General features: G+C 51.6%; 1 protein-coding gene across 1 annotated transcript; it reads right to left on the bottom strand.

Moving 5' to 3' along the window:
- Positions 1-5,172: 5,172 nt before the first annotated feature.
- On the bottom strand, positions 5,173-17,838 carry ABCG4 (ATP binding cassette subfamily G member 4). Its single transcript, XM_070383206.1, has 14 exons — positions 17,592-17,838; positions 12,413-12,530; positions 12,161-12,293; positions 11,979-12,029; positions 11,444-11,589; positions 10,174-10,297; positions 9,932-10,046; positions 9,594-9,736; positions 8,534-8,632; positions 8,113-8,310; positions 7,955-8,044; positions 6,512-6,670; positions 6,216-6,334; positions 5,173-6,077 (listed from the first exon to the last, which is right to left on the bottom strand). Exons 1-14 carry the CDS (start codon positions 17,827-17,829, stop codon positions 5,852-5,854), a joined length of 1,959 nt encoding a protein of 652 aa, XP_070239307.1. The 5' UTR covers positions 17,830-17,838; the 3' UTR covers positions 5,173-5,851.
- Positions 17,839-20,741: the final 2,903 nt, after the last annotated feature.

Consider the following 20,741-nt stretch of genomic DNA (forward strand, 5'->3'; position numbering starts at 1 on the left):
TAATCCTTTACTCGAGCAGTTTTGCACATCTTTGTCCTTGCCATGACTATTACCTTGACAAAGACTGGGGGGAGGCTGATTATAAATTCCTCAACTGGAGCCTACCTATCTCTTATATCAGGAATTGCAAACAGTTGTTAACTATCCAGGCTGAAGCCCACTTCTTCCAGCCCCAAGAAATGCAAACAGGAGGCCAGATGTAAATGTCTAGCATGGAGCCCATCTATCTCCTGACTCAATCTCTACCCTCCATCCTTGTTTTTTTTTTTTTTTTCTTTGTTTAGTTATACATGTAAACATCTGTTCTTTGACCAAACATGTGGTATTGGGCTAAGACTGAACAACAAGAACAAGAAGAACAAGGACCAGACCAGAGCAGCTCCCCTCTAGGGGACCCAAAGGACCGTACTTCAGAGGCAGATAGAAGCCTTAGGAAAGTCTGGGAGAGGAAGTTACTAACTGACTGTGACCCGGAAGTGACATTTGAACTGGATCTTAAAAAATAAGATGATACTCAGACCAAAAAAACAATGAAATAATGATGTTTGCAGCAACATGGATGGAACTAGAGATGATCATACTAGGTGAAGTCAGACAGAGAAAGTCAGACAGAGAAAGACAAATATCATAGGATATCACTTATATGCAGAATCTAAAAAAAAATAAATACAAGGAGGGAGGTTCAAGAGGGAAGGGACATATATATATCTATGGCTGATTCATGCTGATGTATGGCAGAAACCAACACAATATTGTAAGGCAATTACCCTCCAATTAAAAATAAATTTAAAAAATGAACTTATTTACAAAACAGAAGTAAACTAACAGACATAAAAAGCAAACTTACAGTTACCAAAGGGGAAAGGGAAGGGAGGGATACATTTGGACTTTGGAGTTAACAGATACACATTACTACATATAAAACAGGGACTTGTCGCAGGGACTTCCCTGGAGGTCCAGTGGCTAAGACTCCACGCTCCCACTGTAGGGGGCCCGGGTTCAATCCCTGGTCAGGGAACTAGATCCAACATGCCACAACTAAAAAGGTGCCACATGCTTCAACGAAGATGCAGATCCCACTTGCCACAACTAAGACCCAGCACAGCCAAATAAATAAATACTTTTTTATAATAAAAATAAAAATAAAATATATAAACAGCAAATAGCACAGGGAATTATATTCAATATCTTGTAATAACCTATAATGGAAAAGAATCTGAAAAATAATATATATATAATTCAATATATATATATATAAAACTGAATCACATTGCTATACACCTGAGACATTATAAATCAATAATACGTCAATTAAATTTTTTCTTAAAAAACCAAGGAATGAAAGGGCATTCCAGACAGCAGGAAAACAACACATTTGATTTCAACAGAGTTCTGAACAGGGAGTGGGAGGGGTAAGGGGTGAGGGGAAAGGAGGCAGAGTGACCCTGCGAATGTGGTTTTAGGACCTGGGGGGCTCCTCTAGCTTCACTCCACTTCCCTAGCCACGTGAGGCAGACAGGCCTCTGGCTGTGTTACTGGACCCAGTACAGAACAAACCATTTCCCTCCCCCGCCCCCTCAGCGGGTATGGCAACCATGTAAGCTCTATTAATGACATATAATTTGGCCTCTTGCAGACAGAAGCACTGTGAGTCATGCTGCGGGCACGTGCTCTGTCGTCTGACCTCAGGATGGGGCGGCAGGTGCCACAGAGCCACAGCATGGAGAAGAAACTTGGTCATCTCTGTCCTCCTGCACCTTGCACAGACCCTGACAAAGAAGGCGGCACCGTGTTGCAGGAAACAATCTCTGGGTCCAGGAAAGTTGGCATTCAGGGAGAGTGGGTCCATTTCAAAATATGTTTGAAAGCCGCCCCGCACCTCTGCAGGTTACTGGGACCGGGAGTAGAAATTGAGAAGGCTCTCGGTGACAAGAGCATTGCAACTTGAGGGCTTGCTCAAAGCACTTCTCCATGCCTTGGTTTCCTTCTCTGTAAATGGAGGAAATGATCACACTCCTCCTCTCAGCCTCAGGGAGTTGCTGCAAGAAGCAAAAGTGCTTTCTTCGCAATTAGGTGAGCCACTCTACGAATGTTCTCTGTGCCTTTGCTGGTTCTGGAATGGCTGTTCATTTCCTTTAGCTCCTGAGGGAATGTACAAATGTGTGAACTTATAAGTGTTACTCTTTTGAAAGTATTTTAAATTTCATCTTAAAAGAGAAAGAAGGGACTTCCCTGATTGTCCAGTGGCTAAGATTCTGCACTCCCAATGCAGGGCCCCTGGGTTCAATCCCTGGTCAGGGAACTAGATCCCACATGCTGCAACTAAGACTCGGTACAGCCAGATAAATAAATATTAAGAGAGAGAGAAAGTAAAAATGAAGAATCTTAAGACTATGTAGTGGTGGGATTTTGTGCCTTATGACTTACGGGAGCCATCTATAGGCATTATGCCAGGGAGAAGGTGGCACCCAGAGTGGCCCTTAAAGCTAATTAGAATGCCAGGAGCTAGGGCTCAGACTTCCCGCTTCCCAACCCCCACGCCCACCCCCATAAGAAACTCAGTTAGTCCATCTCCAGCCAAGCACCCAGCCAGTCATAGATTGGGCCCTATTCTAGCCCAGGACACTTAGCTCTTCCTGTGGCACTACTCTGGGCAACCGGCAGGACTGATGCTGCCCTTTCCTTCAGTCCCCAAGCTCAGGATCAGGAGGGAAGAGGGTGAGACAATGTATTCCTTCTTGGGTAATCCTGCTACCAGCCCTTAAGGCCTTCCAGACAATTGCCTGCTTCAAATCTCAGGCCAATTGCCTACTTCAAATCTCAGGCCACAATGATAGGGACAGAGTACAGGGACAAAGTAGGTGATTAAACAGATAATCCCACTAGGCAATTGTAAGTAAAAAAATATGGGAGACCCCTGTAAGTTAATGGGTACTCAAGAAAGCAGGTTTGCTTAACCACAAAACCACACAGGCTTGTTTAGTAGTGAAACCATGCAACAGAAACACAAGACATGCTCCAAAACAAGAAAACAATGGTTAATGATTCCTAGGACATGCTCTATGCACACATAAACAAAAAAAAAAAATTTGGTCCATAATTTGTGGACCTAGCTTGACTATATAGGGATAAGAAAACTCCCCTGCTCAACCTGGAGAAGGAATTGATGATAGAAGCACGATGTCAAAGACAAAGAAGTTCTTCTCCCCTTGCTCATTTTTCTTTTGATTATAAAACTGTAGCCCAGTAAGTTCTGAGTGAAGCATCCCTTGCCTGCCTTTTTGTAAGTCTCACAAGCATCCTATTCTAATGAATCATTTCTCTCTATCTTCTCTGTGCTGAGACATAAAAAATTATGGTACCAGAGGTCTTCGGAGCCCCCAGACAACACCAAATGGTTTCAACCAGAGCAGTCCTCATGGCTGATGGGTTGGCCCTGGAAGTGTGGCTCAGTAGGAAAGAAGTGAAGAGGAAATGGGGAAAGCTGTGCTGAGCTCAGTGGGGTCCCTGCCACTCTTATCCTGGGGCTTAGGCCCCTGGAGCTTTCTGCTTCTCACTGCCTTCACGACTCCTAACCCTCCCCTCTCTCCCATAGGCACAATCAGGGAACCAGGGTTCAGTGAGTTCTGGAAAGAGAGCCAGCTATCAGTCAAGCAAGAACATACCCATGCAACAGACACAGAACCCATGCACAGAGCTTGCATGTGTGTGTATGTATGTGTGTGCTCAGCCGTGTCTGACTCTGCAGCCCCATGGACTGTAGCCCTCCAGGCTCCTCTGCCCATTAATTTTCCAGGCAACAATACTGGAGTGGGTTGCCTTTTCTCCTCCAGGGGATCTTTCCCACCCAGTAATCGAACCCACGTCTCTGGAGTCTCCTATATTGGCAGGCAGATTCTTTACCACTAGTGCCACCTGGGAAGCACACAGCTTGCAGACCCACCATAAATAAGCGTCATCAGCTGATGCCAAGGATGAGGCAGGAGGCAGAAGACCTGGTTGCCAGAACTGATTCCCACTTTCATTAACTCAGGGCCCTTTGGCAAGTTACTTAACCCAAGTCTCAGCTCTCTTATCTGCAAAATGGGTTGTCACGAGAGATAATGTGTGTTTGATCTGAGACTCCCTTGAGAACATAAGCATTTGTAAGATGCTTCTGTAAGGTGGAGCATAATACAGATATCTCATAAGTTACACACTCACCAGCTTGATTTCCATCTAGGACTTCCCATCCATTGCCACAGCTCCCTAAAGCGCATAGACTTCTTGCCAAGAGCTTTGAAGACCCGCCCATGGTACCGAGTGCCAGAGCTACACACATTTCCACACAGCATACTGTATAAATATAGGTTTTATTAATAATGAGTGAAATCCCACAAATACAATGGGCATCTCTGTGTGATGGGGAGAATCCGTTGCAGGGTAAGGAAGGTAGAGAGGTATGTGCACAGGAAGAAAGGGTGACAAGTGCCCGAGGGGAAGAGGAAATCAGAAGTAGAATGAGCCTGGACCCCAGCCATCCCAGGAAAGTCAGACACGTTCTAGGTGCATCTGTCACTCTGGTGCCCCGGCCATGCTGCTCTGACACCCAGGGCCCACCTTGGCTGATAGGAAGAAGGTAGCAGGACATGGACAGGAGTTTGAATGAGCAGCAAGTGGCCGTGGAAGGGGTGGAGGAGTGACATTGCCAGCTTGACACACAAAAGAAGAGCCATGGGGTGGCAGTGACCATGTCTAACTTATGCTCGCGCTTTGTGCTTGTGTGGGGTCCTGAACGCCAGGGAGTTGGTACCCTGTGCCACTCCAGGCTTGGGAAGAAGGGAAGACTGGGGCGTAGACACTTGCAGCTCCTGGAGACGGCCTGGGCAGCACCAGCCTCATCCTTAGAGTCAAAGTGGGAGCCCCAGGAAGAGGTTGGCATTGCCCTCCCCACAGCACCTGCCACCACCATGCCACCATCACCCTTCCTCTGAGCTATTGGGGGGACGGCGAGTGTGTGTAGGGTTGAGATTGCCTGTCTGTGTAGTGTATATGTGCCTGTAACTCAGGAGAGGGAGGGGACCACTGCGGGACCACATGAACAGCAAGAAAGGAGACTTGAGTCTCCACCCACTCACCACCACCCCCTCCACCCCACCCCCACCCCACCCCTGAATAAAGTGCATTCTCCACTTCCAGCAACAGACGGGAAAGAAACAGAGACATTATTGCAGAGGAGCCACAGGCCCAGCCCCAACCAGATGGGTCCGGGGGACAGCCCAAGGCGCCAGGCCTCTCCAACCCCTAGGACTGGGAGGGATGGTCCAGACAGATCCAGATACCTGTCCCAACAGATTGTCCAGATCAGCCAGGGTCTAAGGGTGGAGAGAGGTGAGGAGAAGGAAGAAGAGACTTCCAGAGCCTGTCCCTGCCCTGTTCCAACAGGATATCCAGGGACCTCAATGGGACCCAGCCCTAGAACCCCAACCTTATAACAGCCAGTTTACAAACACTTGTGTGGTGGGACCCAAAAGGGGGGCCACTTTGGTCAATTGTAAGAGGGGGCCTGGAGAGCCAGGGGCTCCCAGGCAGACAACAGAGGAGGGTGTCAGGGGCGGGGCAGGAAGGAGGGTGGCAGCCTGCTAGTGGTCTTTGCATGCAGGTGTTGGAGAGAGGAGGGAGGAAGCTACAGACTGCATCAACTTGGAAAGACTCCTGGGCATGGCAGAGAGGCCTGGCACCCCCACCCCTAGGGCCAAGGCTGGGAGTGCAGTCTGCCAGCCAGCCTGCAAAGGAGCTGAGAGAGGGGAGGGCTCAAGTCTACAAGGTTAAAACAGTCCCGAAGGGCTGGGGCCCAGGCCAGGGCAGAGCTCTATCTCTTGGACTTGATTCGGTAGCGGAGCACAAGGTACGCCAGCAGCCGCAGGAGCAGGAAGAAGATGCCTAAGGCCAGGAAGTCCACGTAGAGCTTGCCATCTTCAACATCCATGGCTCGGAGAATGTTCTCTGGCTTCTGGAAAGGGCAGTGTTCCGTCAGGCAGCTCAGGTCTTCTCGCCCCATGCCATATATGGTCAGTATCACACCCTCGAAGCCATACCTAGGCAATCACAGGCATCAGAGCCAGGATGCAGAGCACAGGGCCCCTGCCACCTGGGCAAACTGCCAGAGGCCAGGTGCAATCTCTCACCTCCTGCAAGGAGGAGCAGGGGCAGATGGTAAGGGGAGGGGTACTGACCTGACATAGGAGAGGTAGGAGCTCCACTGCAGGTAACTGGGGATGGCTTTGAAGCTGACGAAAAAACCGGAGAACAGAAGGACGGGGATAGCGGTGACGGGACCCAAAAAGGTGGCCACCTGCAGGGGAGGGAAGGGGACCAGGCCATCGCAGGGGTGACCAGGACAGACTCAGGACCGGGGCTGGGGTGGGGCCCAGGCTTCCCAGAGATCCATCCCACTCCTTAGGCCAGGCCCTGCTTCCTCCCACCAGACTCCGGCCCCTCTCTTGGGGGTCCCCACGTGCCAGCCACTCACCTGTAAGGAGCTGGAGGCAGCTCCAATCAGCATCCCCAGAGACTGGGCCGCCAAGGCCGTGGAGGCACCCAAGGCTAAGAAGAGCAGGAAGCGGCTGGTCTCAGCCGGCTGGCTTGTCATCCAGTACATGATACTGCAGTACACAGCTGGGCATATCACCTGGGGAGCAGGCACGGGGCTGGGCAGCGGCCAAGACCCTCAACTCCACCCAGGCAGGAGCCTTTAGGACAGCAATTGCTAGAGTGTCCACGCCTGGTCCTCTGTACTCCTGCTCATGCTGTCACATGAACTTGACATGGGTCCCCTTCCCTGGCTCTAAGAACCTCATTCATCTTCCATCAGGCCCACTCAGACCCATGCAGGCCTGGTGACTTCTTTGAAGATCCATCCCATCTGGACCAGCATATTCTTTATATTGTTAATTCCTTTACATATGAGAGCCTTCTGTCCCGCTGTACCTGCTAAGTCACTTCAGTCATGTCCAACTCTTTGCAACCCTGTGGACCATAGCCCACCAGGCTCCCCTGTCCATGGGATTCTCCAGGCAAGAATATCGGAGTGGGTTGCCATGCCCTCCTTCAGGAGATCTTCCCAACCCAGGGACTGAACCTGTGTCTCTCATGTCTCCTGCATTGGCAAGCGGGTTCTTTACCACTAGCGCCACCTGGGGATCCCTTTGTCCCCATCAGTTCCTGGGCAACAGGGACCGAGACTATCAAGTGCAGGAGTGAGGGTTGTTCCCTGGATGAGGCCCTCAACCAAGAGGCAGCCAGAAGCCAAGCCCCTGCTTGTACTCTTCTCACCCTGGCACGGTGCACCCTCGCCCTGGGGAAGGGACACCTCTTCTAATTTGCTCAAAGGTACCCTATGGATCACTGGTGACCCTGGTGCTTGGAAGAGGGTGGTGGTGACCAGAACAATCAAACCCAGCAAACATTATTAGGTACTTCAGTATGTGCCAAGCACTATTCTAAGTACTGTACCTGTATTAACTCATTTCATTCTCATAAACAATCCCAAGGTAGATATTATCATCATTCTACCTTACAAATGGAGACACTGAAGCCAAGAGAGATTAGGTGCCTTGCCCAGTGTCTCACAGCTAACGAGGAGCAGCGAGGCTCCAGGGCCCATGCTGTTCTCTGTTGCCTTGAGTAAAAGTCATTTGTGGGGCTATTATTTTCATCATGTGTTGTTTGATCTCTCTTATTCCCACTGGAACATAAATTCCATGAGGTCAAGACTACTTCTGTCATTATCGTTGCTACATCCCCAGTGCCTGACAAAGAGCCTGGTGCATGGTTGGTACTCACCACCTCTTGCTAAGTGAGTAGAAGTGAAGGAAAGGATGGCATGTAACAAGGTTGAGGTGGGGGCAGGAAGCAAGGATGGAAGGAGCAAGATAGGAGGGAGGCAGCAGGGAGGTAGGAGGAAGAGGCTCACTTGGAAGGGCACATCAGCCATGGTCTTGGCCAGGAAATAGATTTTGAGGCTGTACCAGTAGTTGAGATGCTCCCTCAGGAAGACTGCCATCTCTAAGGGGACTGAAGACACAGGCTGATGAGGCATAGCACCCTGACCCTACCCCATGCTCCCCACGCCCGCCCATGCCCAGGGCATCTCAGCTCACAGGTGAGCACAGTTGGCATCATGGCAGCAAACATGAGGAAAAGAATGGAGAAGAAGAGGCAGCCGGTGTTGTTTAAGACCTTGTTGGCATCGTTGCCAGTTTGCAGGTAGAGGAGACCAATGAGCACGCCAATCACTGCATGGGACATGAACCGCAGGTGGGTCAGGACCTGTGTGAGGGGTGATCATGAGGAGAGAGGATGGATCACAGGCTAGGGATGGGTGAGTCACACTTGCATAGGAACGTGGGTGTGCCCTCACGGGCACAGAGACCCACAGGAGCACTGGGGGGGCTGCTGGGAGGGGGACCCATCACCATCTCCACTGCTGGGATCCTACACCACACAAGGCCAGGCCAACACCAGCCTCCCCTCCTCCAACTTGATGTCTCACCATGTCCCTGAGGACGGACAAGAAGCTCCTTTTGAAGAGGATGCAGAACTGCGTCAGAGTGCTGGTGGCAAAGGTGTGGCTTTCAATGGTATCCACTTCCTGGGGAGAGGAAACTGGATCAGGTGAGCCTGCCCCACCCACCCACCATGCAGTCAGCTCAGTTGGTGGGAAAGCCCCTGAGCCTGTCCCCAGGGATAAGGGTCCTCCAGAATTCTCCACTATTGAGCTGGGTACCTGGAAGCTGGCCTTAGAGGTGTGAATCAGAGTGAGATTCAGAGAGACACAAAGAGGGAGTAAACAGAAGTGGGGAGGGAGGAGACAGAAGAGGAGTCAAGGACACCTATGGTGGCTACGAATAGATCAGTTGTTTATTCTTAAACTTTATTTTATTTGACTGAGCTGCATGGCTTGTGGGATCTTAGTTCCCTGACCAGGGATTGAACCCACATCCTAGGCAGTGAAAGCACAGAGTCCTAACCACTGAACTGCCAGGGAATTCCCAGTCATTCTGGGGAAATTTTAATCGATTGAATACATTTATTCTAAGGGCATAATATCTTTATGCAACCAGTTTCACGATAATATTTTTAACAGTGGTAATGATGACAACAGCAACAATAACCCTCCTGGTCCCCTGGGGTCACAGTATCCCATTTAAGGAAAAGAGCCAGCTAGAGTAGGAAGAGCTTTGTGTGACTAATCTAATTAGTCCTCCCAATAAGCCTGTGAAATAAATATCATCACCCCCAAGTTAAAGATGACAGTAAACCACACTGGCCACAAGGCCAGAAACAGATTCAACCTTGCTTACCAGGTGGCACTACACTTGCTTGGTAAGAATTTGTTGAACAAATAAATGAATGAGAAACCCGAAGCTCAGAGAGGTTAAGTAATGTGCCCAAGGTCACACAGCTAATAGTAGGTCTATTCCAAGTCCTGGGTTCTTCCTAGTACCCAGTGGTTGGGATGCCTCTGAGGCACAGCCTCTCTGGCTGGGCCATGTCCACAGTCCTGTCTCCCCTCCCCAACTCTGCATCCTGCTCCCTCCACCCCTACTCACCAGAGGGCAAGGGGGACAGAGGGTGGGAACCTCATTCTTCTCAGGGCCGCTGTTCTTCTCTGCCATGGCACACAGCCCATTCTGCACAGCCCTGAACAGCAGGGGGTTCAGGTCTCCATACTCGCCAGAGGCCACCTCGATGACTGGGGAACACAGAGGGGGTGCACTCAGCTAAGATCTCTCCTTGCTTCCCAAGAGCAAGCCAGCCCTTCCTTGAGTGTGTGTGGAAGGCAGGTGACAGTGAGATCTCTGCCCCCAGGAGGTCCAAGTACATGATCTGGACCCCTAGGTTTGGCCCGCCACCATATCCCAGCCTGGACCACCAGGCCCCTACTCACTGAAGTCAGCCGGGTTGTGGTAGGTGGGGCAGTGCAAACCGAGCCCCTTCAGATAGGGGATCAGGTTGGTGACCATGCCCTTGAAGATGCACTGACCCTGGCTCAGGATATAGAGCTGAGGCAGAAAAAGAAGGGCAAGGAAAATAGCACGAGTGGGTCAGGCAGGTACCACCACACCTTGACTGATCCCCGGCCCGCTGCCCATCACTGGTCAGTCACCTTTGAGTCCCAGAGACCCTCACCTTGTCAAACATCTCAAAGAGCTTAGCACTGGGCTGGTGGATGGTGCAGATGATGGTTCGGCCCCCCTGGGCCAGGGACTTCATGAGGGACGCCACTTGGAAAGAGGAAGCACTGTCCAGTCCACTGTCCAGAGAGAGGCCACCAGGGGGCAGGGTGAGGTGGGTATGGCCAAGGGAGTGTCTGGATGGGGCAGCTGCTATGAGGGCGAGGGAGCTGGCAGGAAGGGGGTCATTCTGGCCACCCCTATATCCCATCCACATTGTATGATTCAGGAGTTTGGAGGTACCAAGAAGCCCAGACTACAGTTAGGTGCAACAAGCAATTATTAAGCACTTGTTGAATGCTAGCCACTGGGATTAGAAGGACAAATAAATAAGACATAGACTCTGGTTGGAAGGGAGAGAGAGAAATGCACAGATCATTTGAGACAATGTGGACCATGCTGTAGAAACAGGGGGTGAAAAGTAGGGGAGAATTCACCTCTGCTGTACAAAGGTTTGGGAGAGGAGTCAGAGGAGGTTCCTGAGTGAGTCTGGCAGAAGAAAGAGCTAAGTCAAGTGAGGGGGCAAGGGCAGGTGCAGTGGTGAAGGGCATTCCAGGCAGAAGACACAGCATGTGCAAGGCTCAAAGGCATGGAACACATGGCTTGACGAAGAGAATAATAAGCGATTCAATCTTATTAGAGCATAAAATACAAGTCAGCGTGAAGCAAGATGTGAGGCCAGAAAAGTAGGTTCAGCCCCAGACCTTGTAAGTCCTCTGCCTTTATTCTGAGGGCAAATGTGAATCGTTGCATGTTTTTAAGCAGAGGAGTGAGTATTGCCAGACTTGTCTTTTAGAAAGTTCACTCTGGTTGCAGTTTGGAGGAAGGATGGGCTGGGAGAGCCTGGAGACAAGCAGAGAGGAGTCTGTTGCAGAAATGCAGGCAAGAGTTGATGATGTCCTGAATTTAAGCACTGGCACTAAGAATGGGGGTGGGGTGAATCTGAGAGATGGAGAAAGAAGGTAAACTCAGCAGGACTCTGTGATTGATTGGCTGTGGGGGAGAGAAGGAGCGGGTGGCATCAGCCAGGGAGGACATGGGGATTTCTGCGAGGGTGAAGGATAGGGCTGCTAGGCAACAGGCTTGGCAGGGGTGGAGCTCTTCTCTGGCCCCAGGAGGCTGCAAACACGTGCTCTGGTCTTCAGCAGTGGAGCGGATGCAGCCTCCAGTTCTGGCTCTGGGCTGAGGGGAAGGGGCAGCCCAATAGGAGAGGAGGGGAGAACTACCTGGTGGGCTCGTCAAAGAACATGACAGGTGGGTTGTTGACCAGCTCCAGGGCAATGGCCAGGCGCTTCCTCTGCCCACCGGAGAGCAGGGCTGTCCTCGTGTGGGAGCAGGACAGCAGGCCGAGCGCCGTCAGGATCTCCGTCACCTGGCCCGGCCCCCGATCCAGCCCAGGTCAGCTTCAGAGTCTCTGCTTTCCCCCAGCACCACCCCGATGTATTTATTGATTAAAAAAATTTTTTTAATTGTTTAATTTTTTTGGCCACCCAGCACGGCATATGGGATCTTAGTTCCCTGACCAGGGATGGAACCTGGGACCCCTGCAAGGGACATGTGGAGTCTTAACCACTTGGCCACCAGGCAAGTCCCACCACCCCAATTTAAATAAGCATCTCCCTTAAACCCAGCATCCCAACCTTGGCCACCCCTCTCCTCCTACCCAAATCGAGGGCACCCCAGATCTCAGGGCCTGGAAAGGGCAGCTGCCTTGTTTCCCCTCCCCACACCACCCCCCCACACCCCCACCCTCCAACTCACCAGCTCCTTCTTCACCTCCTGCTTCTCATTCAGTTTCAGGTTAGCGGAGATCTGGGGCCCAGAGAGAGGGCGGATCAGATATGCGTGGGGGCGGCAGGGCCTTGACCCCTTGGCCAATGGAAAGAGTGGGGACGGCAGGCACCTGGGGGACTGGGAGGAGGCGGTGGCTGCCCAGCTCTCACCATCATGGCTTCCAGCACCGTGAGGTGCGGCAGTAGGATGTCTTCCTGCATGATGTAACAGGACATCTTGCGGAAGGTCCTCAGTTCCCGCGGCTTCCCATTGACCAGGATCTGCCCTTTCATCCCAGACTTCCTGCAGGGACGCCCTCAGTTAGGGATGGAGGTCAGGGTCACTACAGAACCTCTTCCGTGCTCCCCAGGGTTCCTCTCTTCCTGGGCCCTGCCCCCACTCCACCCCAGCCTTGTCCTTACCTGTATCCTGCCAAGAGGTTCATGAGCGTGGACTTGCCAGACCCTGAGGGGCCCATGATGCCAATCATCTCCCGGCAGCAGAATTTACCTGATAGGCACTTAAGGAGGGTCTTATAACCTGCAATGTGGAAGGAAAAGAGGAACTTTTGATCAGCGCTTCAATGAACAAAGACACCTCAAACTCTTAGGAGCCATGGCTATCAGTGAACTAGGCAGTCTCTACTCATCGTGACTTGGTTAGGATGGCAGAGTGACCCTCAGAGCCCCAATGATGACCTGTACCCTCTCATTCTGTCCCCCCAGAAGCAACCACCACTAATGTCAACGTACCCGAGGTGACAGTGCTCTTCCGAAAGCCATGGGAAAACCCCCACATCTGATGGATGGGTATGGAGAGGGGACCCAACAGAAGACCCTACTTCTCTTCTACAAACACGGTGCTCACTCTCTTACCCGCTCCAGGAAGACTTTTCCAATTTTCCAGTCTGAGCTAGCTAACTGTCCTCTAATCTCACAGCACTCCTCATTTGCCAGCACGTTTGTTACTTGAGGTGCCTGCCTCTCAGCCCCCTCCCCCAGCCTCTTAGTCAGTGAGCTCCTTGCGGACAGGGTCTGTGTGTGACTCATCTTTGTAACCTTAGCAGATTGGCTGGCATGTAGTAGATGCTCAATAAGTGTTCTGAATGTGTGTTCTCAGAGCCTTGGCCTCCTCCTAAAAGTCTTTCATCAGCGTGCTCTGTCTCCCCACCGGGCTTATCTCTGCAGCCCCTAATGTGGCCCAGTAAAATCTCACCTTTCACTCACTGGGAGGCAGCATATGCATTAAGAGTACACATTTGGAGTCACTTGGATCTGTATTCAAATTCTGACTCCACACTCACCAGCTAGCTGTGTGACCTGCAGCAAGTTGCTTAACCTCTCTGAGCTCCAGATGCCTCATTTGTAAGGTGCTTCCTTGTAAGATAGATAGTATCTATCTCATTGGGTTGCTATAAAGGTTCCGTGAGATAATATATGTAAACTAGGGCTTCCCTGGTGGCTTAGTGGTAAAGAATCCTCCAGTGCAAGAGAAATGGGTTAGATTCCTGTACTGGGAGGGTCCCACATGTCACGGAACAACCAAGCCTGTGCACCACAACTACTGAGCCTGTGTGCCACAGTTACTGAAGCTGCACACCCTGGAGCCTGTGCTCTGCAACAGGAGAGGCTTCCGCAATGAGAGGCCCTCGCACGGCAACTGGAGAGCGGCCCCTGCTCACCACAACTGGAGAAAAGCCCGAACAGCAACCAAGACCCAGCGCTGCCATAAATAAAGAAATATATATATATATATGTGTGTGTGTGTGTGTGTGTGTATGTAAAGTATATGACACAGTGCTTGGTACATAGAGCACATTAAAAGCAAGTGACATTTTAATGTTAATTTCATGTGACAATGCTTATTGATACACACTACATTCCAAGCTCTGTATCAGACACTCAATCAAAAAAAAAAAAAAACAAGGGAGTCACAGTTCCTGCACTCAAGACAGTGATAGTCTAGGTAAAAGAGATGGACAAGAAAACATCTATGGGGACTTCCCTGGTGATCCTGTGGCCAAGACTCCGCACTCCCAATACAGGGGGCCCAGTTTCTATTCCTGGTCAGGGAACTAGATCCCCCATGTCCCAACCAAGAGTTTGCATGCCACAACTAAAGATCCCGCATGCCACAACGGAGACTGAAGATAGTACATGTGGCAACTAAGACCCAGTACAGTCACACAAATAACAAGTACTTTTTTAAAAAAGAAATCATCTATAGATCTGAAGAAAGATAAAGTAAGGGTTATCATAGAAGCATAAGTCTTGTGCAATGAGAATTTAGAAAATAGAACTGATGAGGGTAGAGGGGCAAGGGGAAAATCAGGAATGGCTTCATGGAAGAGGTGGCATTTGAGCTAAGTGTTGAAGAATGAGAAGCATTTCAAAATGGAAAAAGAAGGCAGAGGCTTTCCAGGCTTTGGGAGGAAAACGGTGCTGTATAACAACATATATGTAATACAATCCAGGGAGCAGAGGGCAGAGATTCCTGAGTCAACTGCCAAGACAAGGGGGTAGAGAGGAAAGATGAAGTCAAAGACTCTGGCCTTGCCTGCCCTGCTTACAGGCCTGCCTCAGTGAGGTTGAAACACCAATCCCTACCAGCCAACACTCACTACCACTCTCTTCCATCCCCCGTGGAGCCCAATTCCCTCCATTCTACCTCTTTAGCAGAGGCAGTGAAGGGATGTGATCTTTCACCCTCCCTCCACAGCACCCAGCTGTCCTTCTGAACACATTCCATCAGACAGGGGATCCTCTGGTGCCCACTGTGGGATCCTGATCATACTAACTGCCTGGATGGTGCTTTCTGGTTTACAAAGCTCGTTGCCTCAGTCACTGCTATAGCAACATGGATGAGGCAGCTAGGGCCCAGAGACATCCAGTGACACCCAAGGTCATACGGCAAGTTCTTTACTTGGAGAAGGGACGTCATGAATTCCAACCCTCTGCTTCAGTCATTGTCACCATCAATCAGAGAGACGTGTGGCTGTGCACACTAGCATATGCCTCTCAGAGCTACTCACAAGAAGTGACTTCTTCTGCAGGGGAAGAAATCGGCAATGATGAACCTTCCCCTTATTTAATCACCACCAAGCACTTGACTGAACTCTGATGCCAAATTCAAATATTATCTTAATGCTTGCCTTTCACAGAGCATTTTCATGGCTAATGTCTCAGCTGAGCTGCCCAAGCCCATGCAGTGGGTATTCTTATCATCCCTGTTTATAGGTGAGGAAAGTGAGAGCAAGAGAGGGTAGGCAGTCTGCCCAAGATCACGCAGCTTAAGTGGCTAAGAACCCATGTCTTGGGCCTCCTGCTGGACCCCAACTGCTCAACCTGGGAAGGGCCTGCCTCCCAGGCTTTCAGGATGGAGACCCACCAGAGTTCTAGTTCTGCCTCTATCAGTAACTCTCTTTGCAATTTTATGAAGTCACTTACTCTTTCAGGGCCTCCGTTTCCTCATCTGTAATATAAGGATAGTAGTATCTCCTCCCAAGGACAAAATAAGGTTATTATGACTATTAAGTGAGGTTAATAATAATTAATAGAAAAGTGTTTTGAATATCAAGAAATGTCATATATAATTAAGAGAGGCAGGTGACAAATTCTGACTTGGGAAAGTCAGAATCTCCCTTTCTCCATGACCCTTATTCTTTTTCCTCTTGAAATGACTGAATGTGCCTGCATGCTCAGTCATGTTCAACTGTTTGTGACCCCATGGACTGTGGCCCACCAGGCTCCTCTGTCCATGGGGATTCTCTAGGCAAGAATACTAGAGTGGATTGCCATTTCCTTCTCCAGGTGATCTTTCCAACTCAGGGATCAAACCTGTGTCTCCTGCGTTTCCTGCATCAAGAGGCAGATTCTTTACCACTGCCTCTAATTGCTCTCTGTTCTCCAAAGAAAGGGACAGGGATTCACGTGAGAAAAGCAGGCAGAGAGAGGAGTACAGAGGGCAGAGAGAGGGACCAGGGACGCAAAAATGGCAGAATGGCCAGTAGAACAGAATGGGGCTGGCAAGGGCAAAGGAGGGCAGGACCTGGTCGGGGTGCCCATTTGTGGCTAGTGAGTTGAGTTGAAGCCACCAGAGAGTTGGCCCATCTAGACACTTCTTTTGCATTTTCATTTCTCCTAAAACTGAAAGTGTTAGTTGCTCAGTCATGTCCAACTCTTTGCGGTCCCATGGACTGTACCACCCACACTCCTCTGTCCATGGAATTCTCCAGTCCAGAATACTAAAGTAGGTAAACATTCCCTTCACCAGGGGATCTTCCCAACCGAGGGATCGAACCCCGGTCTCCCACATTGCAGGCAGATTCTTTACCGTCTGAGCCACCAGGGAAGTCCTTAAAACTGAGGGTTAAGGAAATAACAGGTACCTCCTGTGCCCCAAAACTGGCCTCAGGACCAAGGGCACTAAGCAGAGAGCCCAGATATCTCAAATTCTAGTGACTCAGACCCTGTGATCTTTTGGTCACTCATGGGAGTGAGGGTAGGGAGTACAGAGAGAATCAGGCTCAACTCTGCTCTGAAGCACCCCAAACATTTATTAAACCTCAGAGAAGAATGTTCCAGCTCCACCCCTGATCCACACCCAGGCTCTGGGGAAACCCCAGCTTCTCTATTCCCAGCTCAACCTGCCCATGGCAGGGGGAAGGGGTTAGGGGCAAAAGACGGGAGATAGTGAGGATTCAGAGAATTTGGAGCCGCAGGCAACCCCATTACCCACCTGTCCTAAAGAGAGAAGCAGTGGAGATGGGAATGCTTACCAGGGAAGATAAGAGAGAGAAAGGAACACTGCAAGGAGAGCTGGGAAACCTGGCTTCTGGTCCTCACACTGCCACTTATTAGCTGTGTGACATCAGTCAAGTTATTCACCTTCTTTGGGCCTCAGTTTTCATATTAGCAACATAGAGAGGGCTTCCCAGGTGGCTCAGAAGTAAAGAATCCACCTGCAAAGCAGGAGACCCAGGTTCTATTCTTGAGTCAGGCAAATCTGGAGAAAGAAATTTCAACCCAGTCCAATTTGCCTGGGAAATACCATGGACAGAGGAACCTGGAAGGCTACAGTCCATGGGGTCTCAAAAGAGTCGAACAAGACTTAGCAACTAAACAACAAGATGTCACCTATCCTACCAACCCTTCACCCTCCCTGCCTTGGAGAACTTTGGCAAGAATGAAGTAAGAAGACAGGAATGAGAATATCTTGTAAAATTAGCAGTGCTCCATAGGGCCAAGGATTTTTGCTAACCACTGAGGACAACCGCTGCCATACAGCCCAGACTTTCTCATATCCACCCTAGAAGGCAGGAGCTCTACCTGAAACAAAGAAGGACAATTCCTCAAGGACCAGAAGCAATAGCATCAACTTAGAAGAGGAAATAACTCACTGAACCTAGTGCCCCCTGGTGCTTACAGGTGTGAAGGGAGCTCAGACCCTGGCACCTCAGCTGTCCACAGAGTAAGTGAGGGGCTGAGATTTTAGTGGACTGGCTCCTGCAGGATTTGTAGAACAGGAGACAAACCCAGGCCTCCTGTTCCAGAAGAGGCAACTCATGGGGGCCCACAGTTCCCCACCAGACTGCTCCCTTACCCCGTTTGCGCCAGCAGGGCCCCTCCCTCACAGAATAGGACAGCTCCACGAACTCAATGTCCACCGCTGAGCGCTTGGGTAGGTGGGAGAAGCGCTGGGCTTCAGTGATGTGGTTCTCCACCTTCTTCAGGTGCGTGGTCAGCACAGGGGGCTCCGCCCCATCTTCCAGCGCCACGGCCATGGCCACAGCTCCAGGTCGTAGTCCACAGACCACGGCCTCCAGAGTCTTCTCTGCCATCACGCCAAGTCCGGCCTGAAGGGAGAGGCCCTGCTCAGTTTGGGGCAGACCTCCATCCCTGGCTCGGAGCTTCCTTGCTTTCTCATGTGCCCTCGCCTCCCCGCCTCCTTTTCAGGCTAGATCGGCTACCGGAAGCTCCCACGTCCCACCTCCAGAGCATCTGCCCTCCACCGACCACCACTCACGGCGCAGCTACGTTCAGTCCCCACCTCTCTTCGGTCCCAGGCAGCCCCAGCCCCAGCCGGGGCCCTCGAAGCCTGCACCCGCTCCCTCCTCCCCGCGGAGGCTCTAATCTCCTTACCCTGCAGGCCACCAGTCTCTGGGGACTGGATGGGGCGCGGGGGAGGGGGGTGAGGTGGGGTGGGGAGCGGGGGTGCAGAAAGGGCGGCAGGCAGAGGCTGCCTGCTAGGAAATCAGGGTAGCAGGGTGACCGCAGGATGGGCCAGGCAAAGGCGGAGGAAGAGGAGGCTCTGGGCCTCCCGCTGCGCCTCCCTCCCCATCTCTAGGAGAGGTGCCCTGGCCAGTCCCTCCTGCCGGCGGCCCTGGGTCCCCGCGCCCTGGACTCTCGCCTCAAACGGGCTCACCACCCGGACTCAAAACCCACACTGCCAACTAAGCGCCGCATTGGGGGTCATTCCCCTCCCATCTTCCGCAAGCCTGGTCACCTTGAGGCGCCCTGGGCTGGTGCAGAGCTGAGATGATGAGCGCTGCCACGGGCTGAGGATGGAGACTCTAGGTCCTCCTTACCTGCCTCTGGCTGCGGCACTGGGCCCGGTGTCCCGGCTCCCGAACCCGGCGTCCGGGCCGGGGCGGGGCCGGGGCGGGGCAGGCGACAGGGGAGGGCTCGAGCCTCAGGTCAGAAAAGAGATGACAAGCCTGCAAAGGGGCGACTGGGGCGTGCCCCTACCCCTCTCGGCCGAGCACACCCGGTTCCCTAAGCCCGATCTTTGGTGCCTTGTCCTTCCGAACCCGCCGGGCGACTGCGCCCTTGCCCAAGCTGCTGCCAGCCGGTCCTGCGGTTCTTAAAGGGCCCACGCCTCCCCGCACCCCGCGGGGAGCGAGGATGGCGAAGGGGAGAGAAGCGCCAGCTACGCGGGGTGCGGGAGAGAGTGCAAGTGTGGACCCAGAACTGGAGATTGGTGGCAAGAGGCCGACTCCGAGGCGGTGAAGAGAGCTGAAGTCGCTCAGAGGAGACAGGTCCCTGAATTTCAGACTATACAATGGTGGTGGGGGAGGGGTTGGGGGGGGTGCAGATTCCGTCACTCTCAAGGGATTGTGGAGCTGCCAGCCTGTCTGCACCACCATCCCACCCCGCATCAATTTCCCTCAATTCTGGCCCTTGAGCTCAGCATCCCCTAGGAATTCCCAAGCAAGAGTCTTGGGACATCCTCCCCACCTCCCCTTTCCCTCTCTGAGGACCAGGAGACCAGTCAAAAAGCGACAGAACTGCTTTTGGAGAATTCAGAGGCAGCTCCAAGGTTAAACCAGTACCCAGAGCCCGGCCTGCTCCAGCTGATAGCCATTTAGTCACTAAGTCATCCACTCTTTGCAACCCCGTGGACTGCAGCCGGTCAGGCTCCTCTGTCCATGGGATACCCTCACCCCCACCCCAAGCAAGAATCCTGGAGTGGGTTGCCATTTCCTTCTCCATCTCCAACTGTAGAAATCTCGGTTCTCCCAGGCAAATTCGGTCCTTTAAGACAGACAACGCCTGATGCTGGAGGTACATGTGTGCCAGGGCATAGAGCAGAACACTGTGTTTGGCATCTTCTCACACACGTGTGCGTCCTCACCCTCACCCTACAAGCCTTTAAGACCCCAGAGCATTCCAGGGGCTTCCCCCTGCCCTATGCCTTTCTCAGGCATCTCCTCCTGGCCCCAGCCTGCCCCAGCTCCAGTCTTCAAGGGGTAAGTAGGTTAGCCAGCTGAGACACGTGACCCAAGCTTTTAAGTTCCCACCTGTCACATAGCAAAGATGGATGGGAGGGGAGGCTGTTGCCACTGCTGAGGCTTCTCCTTACCGCAGCAGAGGTTACTAGCAGTCAAACCTCTCCTCCGCAGGTCACACCTCCCCCCCACTCCTGCCCACCCCAGCCTCTCTGCAGCCTGGAGTCTGGCGGCCCCTGCAGGACATCTCCAGGCCCTGCCCCGTGACTTAGAGTGCCAGAGTCCAGCTCCAGCAGCCAGGGATTCAACCTGAAGAGATGAACGGTGTCAGCGAGTAATAAGACAGCCTCTCAGTTTTCTTGGACTACCTATTTATTTCAAGTTTAAGATTTTCTTTTATACTTTTACAAAAGCATTAGGTCAGAGGTTTGACATTTTCAGTTCCCCCTCACCCAGATTTATTATGTCCATAAATCGTTGTTGCTCTTCAAACAGAGTTGCTGCCTCAGTGATTCTCTCGGAATCAGCCTTACCATCTATTATCTACTTCTTCTAATGTGTCCTATAGTTAACTTGTGATTTACATTGTAACTCATGCTACATTCCTCAGTTTACTACTTATCTTCCTAAATCCTGTTTACCCCTATCATCCTGAGCTCACTATCTCTTAAAAAGGCTTCTAGCTATAGTGAAAGTGAAGTCGCTCAGTCGTGTCCGACTCTGCCACCCGTGGACTGTACCCCACCAGGCTCCTCCGTCCATGGGATTCTCCAGGCAAGAATACTGGAGTGGGTTGCCATTTCCTTCTCCAGGGGATCTTCCCAACCCAGGGATCGAACCCAGGTCTCCCACATTGCAGGCAGACGCTTTAACCTCTGCACCACCAGGGAAGCCCTTAAATACAAGAATACAGTCTCTCAGAAAACCTCCTATAGAGACACAGAACTTCAGATCCAAGTACTAACATCAAAGATTTCAAGGGAGGAAAGTGAGCCAGGTTGAAAGAAGAAGGGGGAGGAGGTGGG

Source organism: Bos mutus, chromosome 15, assembly GCF_027580195.1.
Source record: "Bos mutus isolate GX-2022 chromosome 15, NWIPB_WYAK_1.1, whole genome shotgun sequence".
Classification (NCBI taxonomy): Eukaryota; Metazoa; Chordata; class Mammalia; order Artiodactyla; family Bovidae; genus Bos; species Bos mutus.

What these genes read in the sequence shown, in the direction of transcription:
- ABCG4 (XM_070383206.1), bottom strand. Translation starts at nt 17,829, where the DNA reads ATGGCAGAGAAGACTCTGGAGGCCGTGGTCTGTGGACTACGACCTGGA. An exon ending in AGGAGGTGAAGAAGGAGCTG is followed by an intron (nt 11,590 to 11,978) that starts GTGAGTTGGAGG and finishes GGGCCGGGCCAG; the next exon opens with GTGACGGAGATCCTGACGGC. An exon ending in TGTCCGTCCTCAGGGACATG is followed by an intron (nt 8,311 to 8,533) that starts GTGAGACATCAA and finishes CCCCTCACACAG; the next exon opens with GTCCTGACCCACCTGCGGTT.